Below are 18,048 nucleotides of genomic sequence, written 5' to 3'. Positions count from 1 at the left end.
TATTCTATTGTAAATTCACTCACCACACAAACACACCGTTAGGTGTGGAAGACCAATTTAAGCTTTCTCTACACTCACATAATGGGTTTAGCAGACAGTAATTTCATAAATAAACTAAAGGCCGGGCGCTTGAGAGAACCTCATTGCTCTTGGGTCTTGGTAGTGATCGTATAAAATAAGTGGTTGTGTTAGATAGCCAATTTAATTGTAATTGGCCTGTGAAATACTATAAACAACATACAAGCCTTAGGCCTGTCTGTGTATTTAAAATAAGTTACATTTAAAATTAAACAATTCCAATACCAGAATTTTGTCTTACATGTTTAATTCTGTAGCATATTCTATTCTATTTGATTATATTCTATTCTATGCCATTCTATGTACATTTTCCCGCATGGGATTTGTGCGGAGCTGAGACGCAGCATCCGTGAGGTGAAGGGAGGGAGGAGAGAAGAGAGGCTATTCAATTAGAAGCGCAGCTGGACCGACAGAGGAAGACGGGACAGAATGAGGACCACAGCCGTAATGAGTGACCTGAAACACGGATGGAACGATGCGGCTAAAACAGTCATAAATTGCTTGATGGAGTCCATAATGGATAGTTATATTATAACAGCGTAGGAAATGGGGCGACCATATGCATTTTTACGTCGAGTTACATTGTAGCAGCATCCATCGCCGCTGAGAGGATGGTTTCGCAGGTGGTACAGACCTTGCGGCAGGGGGTTTGGGCATCACTGACAGGAGGATGGTACCACGACCCAGATCAGAACAAATTCAACAATTCTTGTCATCTTTATTTATGGATATTCCTCCTTATGCTGCCATTGTCACTACATTTGGTGAGTTAACATAACACACGAAGGCCGCATTATGTGCAGTTTGTAACGTTTTAGTGCACGGTTGCATCAAGAAGCACCATCATAGACTTACACGTTTTTTAATGATAACAACCTTCCTACATTTTTGTCACATATTGTTTTGGATAAGAGTATCATTGTTCTTTCGTTTTCTTAAAAGAGAAGGTGTTGTCGCATTTTTCACTGCATGCTGCAGTTTTACGATGTAACGCATGTCTGTATAGTCGAGACATGCGTTGTAAGAGAGAGAGTGAGTGTAGCCTATACACAAAGACCTGCACGACACACCTCACCATCCTTACCTCTATGGTCACGCATGACTCATCTCTAGGCTATACGTTCTGGTTTAACCGTTCAGTATACTGGAGCTAACCCTAACTCACAGTTAAGGTGGCTGAATTGTTAGGGTTAGATAAATTCCAGAGATTTTCGTCTTCCATATACTATTTCTAGTCCAAGTCAACATAACAACCTTGTTATGTTTACCAAAGTGATTCTCTGATTGTTTTTGTTCAAAAGACATAGGCCTAGTGTGTGTGAAACTCAGAAGAACATTTTGTTATGACCTGAGCTACATATAGAACTACTGACCTTGTATATTTGTGAATAAATTAGTGTAGTAGTTACGCTTATGTAATGCCCAGACAACTGTGTTATTTTCCTTTCTTAGGCCTTGCCCCCCACCACCATGGCCCTCAGTATCTACTGCACCTCTGTCACCATCTTCTTCATCCTCATCAAGGCAGCCAATTACCGCCTCCACCTGATGTTTGACCGCGGCGAAGCCGTGCCCCAGGGCAGCCTCTCTGATGTCAGCAGAGGACCAGAGAAGAAGAGCAATGCCTCTGACTCCGGTCTGCCAGACGGACTGAGGTAAGACCCTGCCACACCCATGCACCAACACACACAGTTATATGATATTAGAAATCCCACCAACATATTATTTCTGTCTTTCCCAACAGAAAGAGTAGCACTGTACCAGACAGCGTTGCCATGACAATGTTGACCAGAAACAGGCCTAGTCCAGTGATTCAGGTCACGGTGAAACAGACTGAAACCGACTCGGGACTGATAGGAGTGGTGAGTATACTGGACCATAACCTAACCAGTATAATACTGTCATGCTTTGACTATGATACATTATTTTATTTTAACGGTCTATTAATCTTGATCATGGTCTGTATCTGTCATCCTTACAGGAGTTTTCCAAGGCAGAGGATGTGAAGATTACTGAAGGTACCTGTATTTTCTCTGTGCTCAAAGAGACTGACCTGGATTTTGACAACCGTTCTCATACTGCATAGTTCGAACAAAGTGTACTGTAGCTACTGCTATCCTTGAAATGATTGCATAGATGAATGGACCATTTTCCCACTTGCCAGTGTTAGATAGGCATGCAGACATCAGCTGGTTTATACGAGTAAATTACCTCATAAAGTCTGGCCATGATAAAAGTGCAGAGGAGGAGATTGCAAAACTTGGACAGGCTGCTACCCTGGCAATGTTTTTCACTTAGTAAAATTCAATACAATTGTATTTTTCCCCTAGGCCAAAGGCATTTAGTGTCTAAAGTCCAGCAATTTCATCTTACACTGCAGTATAATAGTCAAATTAGAAATAAGATTCAATCCATCCATGTTGTGTGCAATAGTTTGTTTTAGTTAAGTTGTGTGTAATGTATTGGCATTAATGAAATGTGCATGTTTTTCAGTCAAAAAATAAAGGTTTTGTCTGTTCTAGCCTTGGACGAGGCAGGCCTCCCTCCTTAACTTATGTTGTGAAACCCCTGTCAATCAAAGTCAAACTGGAGGAAGGCACAGAAGTTCAGACAAGAATCTAGAGCACTATTTCTCCTATTTGAATTTATTTTAAAATGTTACCAATTGCAGCTTTAAGAGCTGTTACAGTCACAGTAAATAAATGCGGTCATGGAGAATTGTTTCCATAACTGTGTGTTCATTGCCATCTCCAGGTCATGGTGAAAGCAGAGCGGAGGCGAGAGCCACAGGGTCTGTGATGTCTGGGGACGACCCATCCCCTGATGACCTGTCCAGCCCCAATCCCGACCTGGGTGCCCCCCTGCTTCAGGCCCAGCAGAGGCCCAGCTCTGGGCATGACAGGGAGACTGCCGCTGCAGACAAACAAGACAAGGAGGATGTAGACCAGGAGGATGGCGGCAGGGAGGATGCAGACGAAGGTTTACCTCCCTCCAAGGGGAGTGATCCGGAGAGCGAAGAGGAGGAGAAGGTAGAGGAGGAGCATGACGATAAGGAGAAACGGCACCAAGATCCCAACAACAACTGCCTAGAGATCCCTGAAGACTGCCAGGAAGCTCTCCCACCCCCACACCCCGCCCTTGTCCAGGAACACCCATTGGAGGAAACTTACTGTTCAGATGAGATTGCTGTGGTCCTGGTGGACACCTCGGGGCCCCCGTCGGCTCGGCTGGAGGAGAGCGACACGGTGAAGATCATCATCACCATGAGCTGCGATGCCCAGACAGCAGCCGAGCTGGAGGAGTCGGTGAAGCAGAGCATCTTAGAGTCTGCCCAGGCACACGCCCAGAGGGGTGGAGACCACCAGGGAGGAGGTCCCAACACTGGAGATTGCCACATCAGGATCCCTGTTATAACCTTTGACTCACCTGAAGAGGAGGGGGAAGGGGAGGGTGAGGGCAAGAGCGTCTCTGAGACAGACCCTTCTCAGCAGGCATTAACCAGTCCGGATGTTGAGTTGGCCAAGGATCTAGTGAGTTCTGATGTGGTGCAGCTGGACCAGGAATATCTTAGCCCCCAACTAACCAATGAGAACAGTCCCAGTCCTCAGCTAACCAATGAAAATAGTTCGTCAGGCATTGATGTCGACTCCCACAATGAAGAGAATGACCCCCCAGAGCTCAACATGGACGCAAATGGCTTCCTGCGTATCCCGCCTGCTTTGGGTCGCTACTGTCTGGGGCCTGGCGGCAGGACTCACGTCCGAGGCCTGAGCATGGACAGTGGAAAGGATGCAGTGCTCTTGGTGGACCGGGCCAAGAACAGGAACCAGCACCCCACCATGACCAGCTCCAAGTCAGACCTGGAGGCCAAGGAGGGCCAGACACCCAATGAGACCAACTTCCTGGAGTTTGTTTCTCTGCTTGGGTCCATCAGCACTAGGGGGGTCGGGACCAACCAACAGGAAGAGGGGCCAGTGGAGGAGGAGAAAGAAGTAGAAGAAGGTGGGTCTAGACGATTGCTACGACTGTTCATTATAAATAAAAAATTAATTAGTCACTAAATTGTTAGTAACAAAATAGACTATTCCTGTTCTGAAATATACCAAACTATCACTTAAATTATCTCTAAAGTAAAGTCTAGCTGTGTTAGAGTGAATGGTAAAGTAGCAATATATGTTTCATTGTCACCTGTTTCCAGAAGACTTGAGTGGGACTCCCAAACCCGATGAGCCGATCACAGAGCCAAACACAGAGCCAAACACGGAGAGCCAGCAGCTGGAGCGTCCTAACCCGCCCAACAGCCTGGCCACCACAGATACCCTCCACACTATCCTGGAGAAACCCATACCCATCGTCTCCCCTGACAGGTACAGTAACGACATGGAGAAAAGGCATCATGGAAAATATCCTCTATGTAAATATAAAAAGAATGGTCGCCCGCTAATAACTTCCAAGAGATGGCTTATATCTATGACGGCCTGCTATCATAGACGGAGAGAGTATGGGAGGCAAACCATCGTTTGTGTGAGATCAGAGTGATGTCTTACAATGGCTTATGTCCTCTGACTAGCCCCCAGACAGACAGGGAGAAGGACCCAGACTATGACTCCCTCCCCTCCCAGACCTCCCAGTCAGAAAGCTCCATGCTGCAGGTCATATGCAGGCCAGAGGCCACCAACAAGGAAGATGCCTACACCTTCCACACTGTACACAGTGAGTAGCTGCTACACCTTCCACACTGTACACAGTGAGTAGCTACTACACCTTCCACACTGTACACAGTGAGTAGCTGCTACACCTTCCACACTGTACACAGTGAGTAGCTACTACACCTTCCACACTGTACACAGTGAGTAGCTGCTACACCTTCCACACTGTACACAGTGAGTAGCTACTACACCTTCCACACCGTCCATAGAAAATTGTTCTGTCCCACCCTACTACATCTGGACCTGGTGGACTCTTCTGTGGTCTCTAACTGTTTGTCTGCTCCTGTGTTCTTGCTCCCAGGAGACAGACCCAGGAAGCTGTATGCTGAGAGAGTCCTGAACCTGCCACTGGGGGCGGAACTCATTACTGGCAACATGTGGTAACAACTCACTCATTTTAGGCTGTTTGAAAATATGAAAGATTGTATCATGTGTTGAATGATCTGGTGAAAATCTAAAATATATACCCTAAAAACATATACAATATACAAATAATTATGTTGCGAGTGTTTGTTTGTGTGTGTGTGTGTGTGTGTCTAGTGACCTTCTCTCTACCTCCTCCAACTCGGAGTGCCAGGACGGTCTGGTGGGTGGGCATTCCGACTGCCCATTTCAGCGCCGGATCATCCCTGCCCACAGGATCCGCCCTCGTAGAACACATCCAGAGATCTTCCAGGTGATTCTCCCCGATCGATTTCTGAAATTGATTTATTTTCCTTCGATTCCAGCGTGTGTTGCTTTGCCTCTAAAAATCTGACTCGCTCTGTGACTCTGCCCTACAATCGACAGCAGCCATTCATCGCACTACACAGCCTCATGAGAAGTCTGGTGCTTGGCCAGAGATCTCATATGACTCAGCCATAGCCTTCCACCTACAGCTTATAGCTCCTAGCTCCTAGTCTGTGGCTGACAGCAAACACCATTCTGTAGAGGCTCCGGGCCAACTAATGGCTGCTGAGGGAAGGAATGCCAACTAGACATTGCTATGAGGTGATTAATGTGCAGGAAAGGTGCATTGTGGTCTTTTCTTTCCTTTTAAGGTTTGAGATAGGGTTTCAAGAAGCACTTTACTCCTTCATTCACAATTATGAAGTAGGCCCACTGATATTATTGAACAGTGCTGTATGTGAACACATTGATATCACAGTATCTCTATGCAGGGGCCAACACAGAATCTGTGTTGACACAGATTGATGATCCACATGAATTGTGCCGTTATGTGACTGATTTTCCGACAATGTTTTCTCTAGGAAGAGGACTCTATAGACGAGTCGTCGGAGACCTCCACTCAAGAGAAGCCCTCCAGGAAACTCTACTACAAACTCAAACTCTTTCCAGGGAAGTGGATCAACCTCCTGTATGATAGACTCACTCTGCTTGCCCTATTGGACAGGTAAATAGCCACTTCACCTATAACTGTTGGTAAGCAATAGAAACACTGATAAAAGTTTGCACTATTCCCACAACCAGGTGTACTGTAGTAGGTCACTGGTCAGGTCAGTGTGAAGCAGTTTGAGTGTTTAATAGGTAGGCTATGTGGCCCTATAGGAACCAGGATGTTGTGGAGAATCTGGTGGCGGTATTTCTGGCCTTCCTTGTGTCGTTCCTTGGATTTGTTCTGCTCAACCATGGCTGCTTCAAAGACTTCTGGGTCTTCCAGTTCTGCCTCGTCATTGCCAGCTGCCAGTACTCTCTGCTCAAGGTAGCGCAGATGACCCTTCACACTGCCTATCACACAGTGAAGTCTATCTTTAGCTGATAGCTTACTGTACACAGACTGTGAACTCTATGTCGTGCCTTTTGTGTTGCAGAGTGTTCAACCTGATGCTGCCTCACCTACCCATGTAAGTCTTAAATCATAAGTCATAACAAGTCATTAAAGTCAAAGATTGCACAAAAAGCACTACTGCTCCAGACTAGATATATTGACTCTCTCTATCTCTCCCTCTCTTAAAATCGATCACCCTTTCCCTTTCCAGGGCCATAACCAGCTGGTAGCCTACAGTCGCGCAGCTTACTTCTGTATATTCTGCAGTCTGATCTGGCTGCTTGAGCAGAGCCTCAGGATGAAAGACCTTCCTGTCTCCAGCATCTACGGCATCACCATCGCTATCTCGGACACCCTCCGCTTCCTGCGAGACATCTTAGTAGGTATGGCACTGACACTTATATCCTACTGACATCTACCAGGTATGGAGTGGAAAAGACTTGCCGCCATAGCTTTGTTGAAATTAAACATTGGTTTGATTTGGATTCTATAATTATGCCAGTCCACAGTCTGTAATTGCTTTCTTTGTTTCAGGTTTTACCTATTGCTTCCCCATCACGTTCCTCGTTGGACTGTTTCCCCAAATTAACACCTTTGTCATCTACCTGCTGGAGCAGATCGACATGCACTTCTTCGGTGGCACAGGTCTGTGGTGCTCTCTTTTATGGAAACATTCTTACTAGCATGAACCAGGTCGAAATATCTAACGTTGTTATGTAAACCCCTGAATCCAACCGTGTTTGCTAGCTGCCACCGGGCTCCACTCTGCCGTGTACAGCCTCCTCCGCAGCCTGACAGCCTTCTCTCTGCTCTACGGCTTCTGTTTCGGGGCTCTCAAGGTATTCCTGAACTCACTGGTGGGCTTGGGCTAGGGTTAGAATGGGTATGCCTGTATCAAATGCGAAAGTGTTTCTATTTCAGTTGCCATAGTTCTGGGAATGTGCTGTGTGAGAGAGTGCGGTGAAGCCGAGTAAAGCAGTGTGTAGGAGAGGTATATGTAAAGCTTTTGACTAGCTTGGTAGAGAGTACTTTGGCAGGCTAGTGAGGGCTGCAGAGGTGCTGGGTCCTGGTTGTCTGAGTGAGTTTCTCTCAGACTTGCTTGCTGGCCAGCTTCTGATTTAGTATTCTAACTGATGGTATTAATGTGTCCAAGAGTAAAAAGTGCTCCAGGAAAGCTCCCTGATGTTGGTACGGCAGAAAAGCAAAATATCATAGTAATAGTGAGAATGTCGTGCCAACACTAACTGCAGTGCACACGATTGTTAAACTGAAGTGAACGCTCACGTTCCCCGATAGAGAGACTTGACTGAAAAGAAAAAGAAAACACGAGGATGCCTTGTCCTGTCTTCTCCTCTCCTTTACAGAATATGAATATTTGGCACTTACTGGTTCATGTTGTTTGTCGCCTGTAACCTCCTGTCTCGTGTGTGGTTGTCCAGGAGCCGTGGGATGAGCAGCACACACCAGCTCTGTTCTCAGGGTTCTGTGGGCTGCTGGTGGTCCTGTCCTACCACCTGAGCCGCCAGAGCAGCGACCCCTCGGTCCTCCTGTACGTACTGGTGTTTTGGCTGGCTGGCTGGCCTTCTCAGTTTCTGTCCCTGTCTATGTCTTGTGTGTCTATCCTTCTGCCCCTCTGCCTCTATTGGATATCAACTTGTCTACACAGTTGTAAACAGTCAACCATAACACTGTACCCCGAATAATAATTACCCCTGTAATCCCTAATCCTTCAACTAACACCCCCCTACCAGGTCTCTTATCAAGTCTAAACTGATGCCAGCCCTGGTGGACAGCGAAGAGGAGGATGAAGATGCGTCGGGCATCAAGGACCCCCTACCGGAAAAGCTCAGGAACTCTGTGGTGAGAATAACTACCTTTTCTCCTCTCACAGGAAAAAAAATAAAGTTAAGGTGAGGATGGTGTAACACAGTAACATTCTGTATATTGTTCTTCTTTGTTTGCAGAAGGAGATTCTGTATTCAGATCTAGTGGTGTGTTCCATCGCCTACATCCTAACCTTCGCCATCACAGCAAGCACTGTCTTCCTGTCCCTTAAGGTCAGTTTGTCAGACCCTGATGAATCCTTTAACCCCCCAAGTGGAAAAACATAAGTTACTCACAAAGTATAAGTACAAACATAAAAAACAGAAATCTGTACATTTGAAGTACACTTCCAATTCTGTATAAAAAAAATAATATGATCATTTTACCACTACTACCCTACTCCCCCTCTCTCACTGTTCCTCCCCATCTCACTCTACCCCCTTACTCACCCTTTCTCCCCCATCCAGCCGTTTGTCACCATTGTGCTGTATGCGCTGGCGGGGACAGTGGGCATGGTCACCCACTACCTGATCCCCCAGATGAGGAAGCAGCACCCCTGGCTCTGGATCTCTCACCCTGTCCTCAAGAGCAAGGAGTACGGGCAGTTCGAACCGCGAGGTCAGGACCAGGCGGGACACCTGACCTTTTACTGCTGTTACTGGTTCACTCTGACAGGGAGGACAGTTTTGTTAGCTTTTCTCTTGTGAATGATTTTTGGTTTGATTTGATTGGTTGATTGTAGCGTGGGCTTCATGTTTCAGAGGACGCCCAGCTGATGTGGTTTGAGCGTCTCTACGTGGGGCTGCTCTGTTTCGAGAAGTACGTCATCTACCCTGCCATCGTGCTGAGCGCACTCACGAACGAAGGCTTCTCTCTCAGCCATCGGAAGAAACTGGGCATCCAGTGAGTATCCTCTCTATCTTCTCCTGACTGGCAAACCGTACTTCTATTGCATTCCCCCATCTCCTCCTCTCCCCTCTCCTCTCCTCCCTTCTCCTCTCCTTCCCATCACACCCCCCTAACAATAAAAACAGATTTCCTCGCCCTTATTCTCAACTTAACAATCATACTCCTCTCCAACCCCTCTTCTGTCATCTCCTCTAGATGATTCTAGAAACCCTTCTCCCCCCATACGCCCTCCATCTCCCCCTTCATCCCGCCCTGTCGCTCACCAAGTTAAGCCGTTCCGACACTACCGTTAAACATCTGTATTATCCTAAGGCAGCAGTCTATCAAGCTAACAATTAAACTGTTTGTCAGTGAAGAGACTCTAACGAACATAGGCTGCCTCTGAGCACACACTGTGCTGAGCATGCGATGATGTCATGTTGTGAGCAGGATGTTAGTGTGCTGCTGCTGCTGCTGCTGCTTTGCTGGGCCTGTGTTGGACCTGAGTGGCTCAGGTGTCTGTGTCTCGCTCCAGCTGTGATGTCTTGTTGATGACAGTTGCTGGGATGAAGCTCCTGCGCTCCTCCTTCTGCAATCCCAGCTTCCAGTTCGTCACCCTCCTCTTCACCATCCTCTTCTTCACCTTCGACTGCGAGAAGTCCGAGAGCTTCCTGCTCGACTTCTTTATCATGTCCATAGTCTTCCACAAGGTCAGTCGGGGGCCGGGCCGGGACGTGCGTGCCCACACGTACACACACACAGAAATAAATGATACAAATGCTGGAAGCCGAGGGAATATCACAGACTCGAAGTAGGCCTTTTCAATTCTTGCTTTTTTCTCCAAAAATGTGTTTAGTTTTTTTCCATGCTTTTTTTTAGCCGGTTTTAAGTAAGGTTTGACAGGGAAGGCAGGGAAGTAAGAGGGAGGGGCAGTCATGCCACTAAAGGCCAAGGCCGGATTCGAATCCAGGCCACAGTGATAAGGCCTCTGCCTACATGTGCACAAATCCAGTGAACTAGCAGGGCGACCCAGCCTCTTCACTTCTGACTCCCCCCTACACGCTCTCCCACACCCTCCCTACCCAGTGGGCGGAGAGAACTGACATCAGCCTCCCAAGTTTCTCTAGGGATTACAGATGTGTAGTAGCAGTGTTGAGGCAGTAAGACATCGCCCACACCTCCCTTGTGTGTAGCTCTTCTTCCTGACTATCTTATCTACTAGCTATTTTAGGAGGGGGTACAAAGGACAGCCTGTTCTTTCTTTGTGTTGGGTCTGTGTGTGTGGAGTTGTGTAGGTTTGAATGTGGGTGTGTGTGTCTCTGTGACTCACACGTACAGCAGTCTGTGTTCCTCTCCTGGAGATCTGAGAGGTTCTTGACAGAAACTTGGTTTCGGACCACCGTGTCCTCCCAGACACCCTCCCAGGTGATTAGGGCCGCACGCTCTGACCTCCAGGTGCTTATTGGCTGTGTCGTTCTCCCCTGCAGCTGAAGGAACTGCTCCTGAAGCTGCACTTCATCATGGTCTACATCGCTCCCTGGCAGATCGCCTGGGGCTCCGCCTTCCACGCCTTCGCCCAGCCCTTCGCAGTGCCTCGTATCCTTAAACCCAGGAACAGGCCGTCATTTACCCCGTGTTTTGTGGTGTTTGTGTGTGTGTGGCTATGCATGGCGGTTTCTTAACCTGGGTACAGGTTGTATGTGTGAGTACCATGTCTATCTGCATGTTTGTGTATGTCTTGTGGTGTGTGTATTCTGGCTGCCAGGCGAGACCTTGATTCCTAGTTCAGATTCGGCCATGTTGCTGCTGCAGACCCTGCTGACCACCCTGTTCTACACCCCCCTCAGCCCCTTCTTGGGCAGCGCCATCTTTATAACCTCCTACCCACGACCCGTCAAGTTCTGGGAGAGGAACTACAAGTAAGAACCCCACCCTCCTGTGGACGTATGTATAGTCAGGAAAGAGGTAGAGGGATGTTGACTGTAAGCCCTGGGGAGGAAGACAAGTAGAACTAGAAATAGGGGAGTAGAGAGTAGACGCTGAATGAAATTATTGGACAGGAGAAAGCAGCTTCAGATAGAGCAGGATAGCAGGAGAGAAAGAAAGTCTTTGAAATATGTATGCTCCATGTGCCCCCAGCAAGCGCCACAGACCTCCCTGTATGAGCAAGTCTGTCTGACAGATGATGTCATTTGCGCGCACATACATACACACACACACACAAACACCTTTGCCAAGTGTTGTAGCCCTGACTAGGTTCAAGGAAACGAGACAAGCTACTCCACTCTCTAACTTATTGATGAAGACATCTTTTCCTATTCTTACACAACAGCGACTTGAGAGGTCTGAAAAAGAACACTCAGAATGTCCTGGAATCCAGCTCGGGCTTGTAGTGTTGTTTATCAGACCTTGTACTTGCATAACATCCATAATGTCATGCATGTCTGTTTGCTCTGACCTGTGCCCAATCTCCTCTCTCTCTCTCTCTCTCTCTCTCTCTCTCTCTCTCTCTCTCTCTCTCTCTCTCTCTCTCTCTCTCTCTCTCTCTCTCTCTCTCTCTCTCTCTCTCTCTCTCTCTCTCTCTCTCTCTCTCTCTCTCTCTCTCTCTCTCTCTCTTTCTGTCTCTCTCTCTCTCTCTCACTCTCTTTCTCTCTCTCTCTCTCTCTCTCTCTCTCTCTCTCTCTCTCTCTCTCTCCCTCCACTTCTCGGGTCTCTTCTCCTCTGCTCTTCTCTATCTCTGCAGCACCAAACGTATAGACAACTCCAACAGCAGACTGGTGTCTCAGGTGGATAAAGAGACTGGTAACCTCTATTTGTATACATACCACACTTTAATTTAGAGCACCAAAAAAACAAACAAAGAACGATCCTTCATCACCAGCCCTTCCTCTGTCCCCAGGATGCGATGACAACAACCTAAACTCCATCTTCTATGAGTACCTGACACGCTCGCTGCAGCACAGCCTGTGTGGGGACCTCCTGCTGGGCCGCTGGGGGAACTACAGCTCTGGAGACTGCTTCATCCTGGCCTCAGACTACCTCAACGCCTTCGTCCACATCGTGGAGGTCGGCAACGGCCTCGTCACCTTCCAGCTCCGGGGCCTAGAGTTCAGAGGTCAGGCACCTTTTTTGACCCTTTGGCAGCTTTTACAGGGTGAATGCTCAGCAGAGGCCTGCAGACACCTTATCAGTGACACCCCCCCCCCCCCCCCCCATTCCTGCCTAGGTACCTACTGCCAGCAGAGGGAGGTGGAGGCCATCACGGAGGGGGTGGAGGAGGACGAGGGCTGCTGCTGCTGTGAGCCGGGCCACTTGCCCCACGTGCTGTCCTGCAACGCGGCTTTCAACCTGCGCTGGCTGGCCTGGGAGGTGACCACCACCAAGTACCTGCTGGAGGGTTACAGCATCAGCGAGAACAGCGCTGCCACCATGCTGCAGGTGTACGACCTCCGCAAACTGCTGGTCACCTACTATCTGAAGGTAAGGTCCCAGGCCTTACTAACCTAACCTAGTCAAACTGAATTCCTTCCTAACCTAAACAAACTGAATCTCACATTATGGTTATTTCTGAACTAGTGTTATGACCCCTCTCCGGTTTTTCCCCGTCCAGAGTATCATCTACTACCTGGTGCAGTGCTCCAAGCTGCAGACATGGCTGAAGGACCTGGCCCTCCAGGAGGCCCTCACCTCCTACACCAAGTGGCACCACATTGAGAGAGACCCTGGTGTGTTCAGCGTGAAGATCGACGAGGACTATGTCCACTGTCTGCAGGGTGTCACACGCGCCAGCTTCTGCAACGTCTACCTGGAGTGGATCCAGTACTGCGCTAACAAGATGGAGCAGGTCAGTCAGGAGGACAGACAGACAGTTAGAGGGACAGACAAGAGGACTAGTCAGTCCTCTGGTTAGAGAGCTCAAGTGGGAACAGTGCCATTTGTTCATCATAGTTTCACCAGGGGTGTAGGTTTGTTTTAAAATGTGGGTGGGACAGCTTTTGTTACAACTGACAATGGGGGCCATTAAATATAATTTTCTTCATAAAAAGTTTGACAGTACCTTCACTGAATTAATACAGTATATGGATATTGTGTGTGTGTGTATGTGTGTGTGTGTGTGTTTGCAGCCTGTGGAGTGTGACGAGGACTCCCCTCTGGTTACTCTGTGCTACGCTCTCTCTGTCCTGGGGAGGAGGTCACTGGGAACAGCCTCACACAACATGTCCAACAGGTAAACAAAAACAACAAGTAAACAAGGAAATGTGTATATATCATCAAAACATCTGGAATTGCAGATGGATAGGTCTGCAGTTGCATAGATGTTCCAAAAGGGGGCAGTTACATTACACCACTTAGTCTGCCATTTATAATTCTCTCCCTCACTTCCTGCCCCCTCCCTTCCTTCCTTCCTCCCCTCCCTCCCTTTGTCCTTGTCTCCCTGCCCCTTTCCTCTCAGTCTGGAGTCCTTCCTGTATGGGTTTAACACCCTGTTTAAGGGGGACTTCCGTATCGCCACCAAGGATGAGTGGGTGTTTGCGGACATGGACCTACTGCAGAAGGTAGTGGCTCCTGGGGTTAGGATGAGCCTCAAACTCCATCAGGTAAACTAGCAGTGAAACAGCCACGCTGTCCTGTCACCATCACAACTACACCCGCACTCCAGTCGACCTGTTCACCTCCTCACGACGAGGAGATGAACGACGAGGAGAGCGATGTGTACGTTGTGAGTCAGATACGGAGTGCCTGACTCTCAATGCTGACCATCCTTCATCGGCCACTCAGGACCACTTCACGTGTCTGGAGGAGACGGAGGAGGCGTCCATCTTGTACGAGGCCATCAGTAACTACCGCGGCAGCCTGGTGATCTGCCACGAGAGCGACCCCGCCTGGCGCAAGGCGGTGTTGTCCAGCCGCGACACGCTGCTCACGCTTCGCCACATGGTGGACGACGGCACGGACGAGTACAAGATCATCATGCTGTACAAACGCCACCTCAGCTTCAAGGTCATCAAGGTGAGGCAGTGGTGTGAGATGTGTTGATGTCAAAGACAGGTCAGGGTTTACATTTAGTCATTTAGCAGACACTCTTATCCAGAGCAACTTACAGTAAGTACGGGGACACACAGGGCAAGTAGGATGAAGTGCCTTGTCCAAGGAGACAAAGTCATTTGCTTGGACGGGAATCGAACTGGCAACCTTCTGATTACTAGCCCGATTCCCTAACCGCTCAGCCACCTGACTCCAGAGTTAAGATTAAGGTTGTCCATTTGTTATGATTTTCCACAACATACTCCTGTCTCTAACCCCCCTATCCCCCCAGATCAATAAGGAGTGCGTGCGAGGCCTGTGGGCGGGGCAACAACAGGAACTAGTGTTCCTACGGAACAGGAACCCGGAACGTGGCAGCATCCAGAACTCTAAGCAGGCTCTGCGGAACATGATTAACTCGTCATGTGACCAGCCGCTGGGATACCCCATGTATGTGTCGCCCCTGACGACGTCCTACATGGGCACACATGGCCAGCTGAGGAGCATCTGGGGCGGGCCTTTCAGCCTGGACGCCATTCGCAGCTGGCTCTGCTCCAAATGGCTACGGTGAGTGCTGGGGAGGGTGTGTGTGGTGTGTGTGTGTGTGTGTGGGGTGTGTGTGTGTGTGTGTGTAAAGGGGTGCATTTAAGGGAGAAGGGGAGAGATTGGGACAGCTGCCAGAGTCTTTGTGCTGCGACAGCACCCTCTTCATCTTCCTACCTCTCTCTTTTTTCTTCTCCCCTTTATACTAGCCTGAGGCCTGGGAACATGCTAGCTAGCAGCCTGCCTCATCTGAATAATTCTTCATTAGCTTCCACTGTTCTGCTAATGGCACTATTATGTATAAGTGTGTGCGTGTGTGTATGTGAACCCGAGAAGCACTCTTTAAGCCTCTTATGCGAGGCTTTCATCTCAGATTAGATTAGATTTATAAGTCTAATTCATTACCCTTGAGTTAAATGTGTTTCCTCAATTTCAGCACTAGCGTAAGAGCACAGATTGGAAGCCTGCTATGTCAGCAAGAATACATTATCTCTGATGCCTGTTTTACAGTAGTTAGTGTGTGCAGGAGGATGTGTGTGTGTGTCCATGTGTGTTCATGTGTGTGTTTGTGTTCCAGGGTGCGCAAGGACAACCTGACCAGCTGTAACAGTGGGGTGAACATGGAGGATGTGGATTGTGCAGGTGGCTCATCAACCCTCAGTCAGAACCATCCATCCATCACCTCCCAAAGCCTGAGTCTGTACCAGGCCCGGCCCAGGACCTCCCAGGCCAGCCGGCACCATACCACAGGTACCTCGGCACGACCAGGGAAACACACACCAGCACCATCTTACATTTACATTTAGTCATTTAGCAGACGCTCTTATCCAGAGCGACTTACAGTAAGTACAGGGACATTCCCCCGAGGCAAGTAGGGTGAAGTGCCTTGCCCAAGGACACAACGTCATTTGACACGGCCGGGAATCGGACTGGCAACCTTCAGATTACTAGCCCGCTTCCCTTACCGCTCAGCCACCTGACGCCCCATCTTACAGGATGCTAGGGTACTTTATGAATCTGTGGACTGGAGAGTAGATACCTGCCAAAGCAGACGAGAAGAAAACTAAAGAGTTACTGGTTTGCAGGACACCGTTTAAGCTTTAGTGTAACATTTGTGCGTGTGTGTTGTTCTAGGCAGGAGAGAGTACAGGAGTCGGTCGGTCCAACCCCAAAGCCAACGCCCACCTGTCACCAGCCAATCAGGGCCAATCCTAGACAGCCAGCAGGTCTCAGGCTCCGCCCACGGTCTTGTGCAGCGTCTTTCCAACAGCCAGCTGTCTTTCAACACCTCCATCGCCTCCATCTTCTCCCAGGTACACACACACACACACACATATGCCCCCTCCACACACACCTTGCCTCTCATCACACCTCTCCTCTGTAACGATAAGGTTAAGGATTTTGTATTGTCATTCCAAAACATGGTACATGAGCTAGAACAAAATTAGATACTGAGGTCCGGTTAAAACCACTCACGAATAAATAACTAAACTACTCATCATAAATAAATACAATAAATTAGATTAGATTCAACTTTATTGTCATTACACAAGGCAACGAAATGTAGTTTAGGTCTAACCAGAAGTGCAATAGCAGTAAGTGCAGGATATACAGTGTAGTGCAATAAAGTATGGACAGAAGCTATCCTAAAAAAGTGCAGTGGAAAGTGATTGCATATATATAAATACAGATAAACAATCATACACACACATAGATACATACTAACATACTCTCCCTCAGGTCCCGCGGTTGTCTACGGCGGGAGGCCTGAGCTCCCAGCTGGCTGCGGCAGCCCAGCAGCGCTCCAGCCAGGTGTCCTCCTCCTCCTCCACCCTCAGCCTGCTGTTCGGTAAGCGCAGCTTCTCCAGCGGCCTGGTGATCTCGGGCCTGTCGGCGGCCGAGGGGGGCAACACCACCGACACGCAGTCCTCCAGCAGTGTAAACATCGCCGTCGGACCCTCACATCGCTCCAGCAGCCGGGCAACACAGGTACCTCACCGCTGACCCACTGACCTCTACGCCTTGCTTTCAACTCCACCTTCTACTAGTTCATCAAATCATTATTTCATAATTAATGATTATATATGCTATGTGTTGGTTGCCCTTCAAGTAGTTGACTGTACATTTAAGAGCCTCTGATCAATCCAGGACTTTCTCTGGTCTTTCCCTCCACTCCCCTCACAGTGGACCTCGGAGGCCTATGAGAGTATAGACACCTCAAACTCCAACACAGCCATTGGTCCTAGAGACACTACGCAGTCAGGTGACCGAGGCCTCAGCCAGGGATTGGACAGGACCCAGGAAGAATCTGCTTCTGCCTCTGTCTCTGCATCCCAGGAGCCACTGACTGATCAAAAAACCGAATGAGAGGACACACACAAATACACACACATGCGTTGATCAAAAACAGTTTGAGAACACACCAACACACACTAAATGGAAGAAGATGGAATGCGGATAAAACCCACATCTGCTCCTCTTTTCCTCTCCTCTGTTCCACAGCATGGTGACACCTGTTGTTTGAATGTAAATGAACTAACATGTCGGTCCAGAGACTGGAATAAACACAGACTTTTTCAACCAGAGAACTCCTGTGTGTTAATAAAGTTACGCAAATCCACTGATTTGGGAAGGGGAGACACACATGATTGTGGTGTGTGTGTGTGTTAATACAGTTTTGAGGGGAAAAAATGAACAGTAAGAATAAAATTGAATTGAGAGGTAGGCTCTTCTTTGATTCTTTAAACATGGAACCTTCTTTTATCCCTCATAAACCCATATTTATGTTCACTTTATATTCGGTCAAAGATTAGAGAACATATTTTGTCTAGCAGTCAAAGGGGTTCTAGTCCAGCAACAGACAGCGTCACCTTTTCCTCTACTTCCTGACTAACGTGCATAAAGATGGTTGGTTTAGTGAGGTTCACAGGCTAACTGCTTAAATTGATTAGATGCACCATGGGTTGTGTGAGTTGTTTCCAGCAATATTATGTCTCTAATTCCGAGGCATTTTATCTCTTATTGGAAATGTGTAGCCGGAGGCCAGGACAAAATGCAGGATTCAGACTGATAACTCACTGCACCATGGTGTTCAGAAAAATTATTTTTGCTGAAGCTGTAATGACATACTGTACTGTAGAACAGGTGTTTAGATCACACAACTTTTCAAAATAACTCACAATCACACTGCGGTAAAAGTCTAAAAAGTGTTTA

General features: G+C 48.2%; 1 protein-coding gene across 2 annotated transcripts; it reads left to right on the top strand.

The window, feature by feature from the left end:
- The first annotated feature begins 463 nt into the window (after positions 1–463).
- pcnx2 (pecanex 2) lies at positions 464–17,497 on the top strand. 2 transcript variants are annotated; one of them, XM_062464074.1, is made up of 35 exons: positions 464–842; positions 1,531–1,733; positions 1,823–1,940; positions 2,060–2,096; positions 2,833–4,080; positions 4,280–4,445; positions 4,649–4,791; positions 5,089–5,167; positions 5,328–5,463; positions 6,038–6,180; positions 6,336–6,489; positions 6,599–6,631; positions 6,767–6,938; positions 7,090–7,200; positions 7,303–7,394; positions 7,995–8,104; positions 8,307–8,415; positions 8,520–8,612; positions 8,847–8,997; positions 9,141–9,282; positions 9,803–9,977; positions 10,755–10,863; positions 11,057–11,186; positions 12,011–12,069; positions 12,167–12,382; positions 12,494–12,747; positions 12,878–13,111; positions 13,392–13,495; positions 13,721–13,865; positions 14,047–14,277; positions 14,585–14,859; positions 15,413–15,585; positions 15,970–16,148; positions 16,576–16,824; positions 17,020–17,497. In XM_062464074.1, exons 1-35 carry the CDS (start codon positions 690–692, stop codon positions 17,200–17,202), a joined length of 6,309 nt encoding a protein of 2,102 aa, XP_062320058.1. In that variant the 5' UTR covers positions 464–689; the 3' UTR covers positions 17,203–17,497. The 2 variants fall into 2 exon arrangements, with proteins under 2 accessions (XP_062320058.1, XP_062320057.1); XM_062464073.1 differs by having other exon boundaries at positions 4,277–4,445.
- Positions 17,498–18,048: the final 551 nt, after the last annotated feature.

This window comes from Osmerus eperlanus, chromosome 6, assembly GCF_963692335.1.
Source record: "Osmerus eperlanus chromosome 6, fOsmEpe2.1, whole genome shotgun sequence".
NCBI classification, from domain to species: Eukaryota; Metazoa; Chordata; class Actinopteri; order Osmeriformes; family Osmeridae; genus Osmerus; species Osmerus eperlanus.
The sequence above is the reverse complement of the archived record's forward strand: the minus strand, read 5'-3'. Positions and strand labels throughout refer to the sequence as shown.

Excerpts from the sequence above, each read along its gene's own strand:
- pcnx2 (XM_062464073.1), top strand. The coding sequence starts at position 690 with ATGGTTTCGCAGGTGGTACAGACCTTGCGGCAGGGGGTTTGGGCATCA. Across the intron at positions 12,070-12,166 it reads TCAGGTGGATAAAGAGACTG|GATGCGATGACAACAACCTA; the intron begins GTAACCTCTATT and ends CTCTGTCCCCAG. Across the intron at positions 15,586-15,969 it reads CAGCCGGCACCATACCACAG|GCAGGAGAGAGTACAGGAGT; the intron begins GTACCTCGGCAC and ends GTGTTGTTCTAG.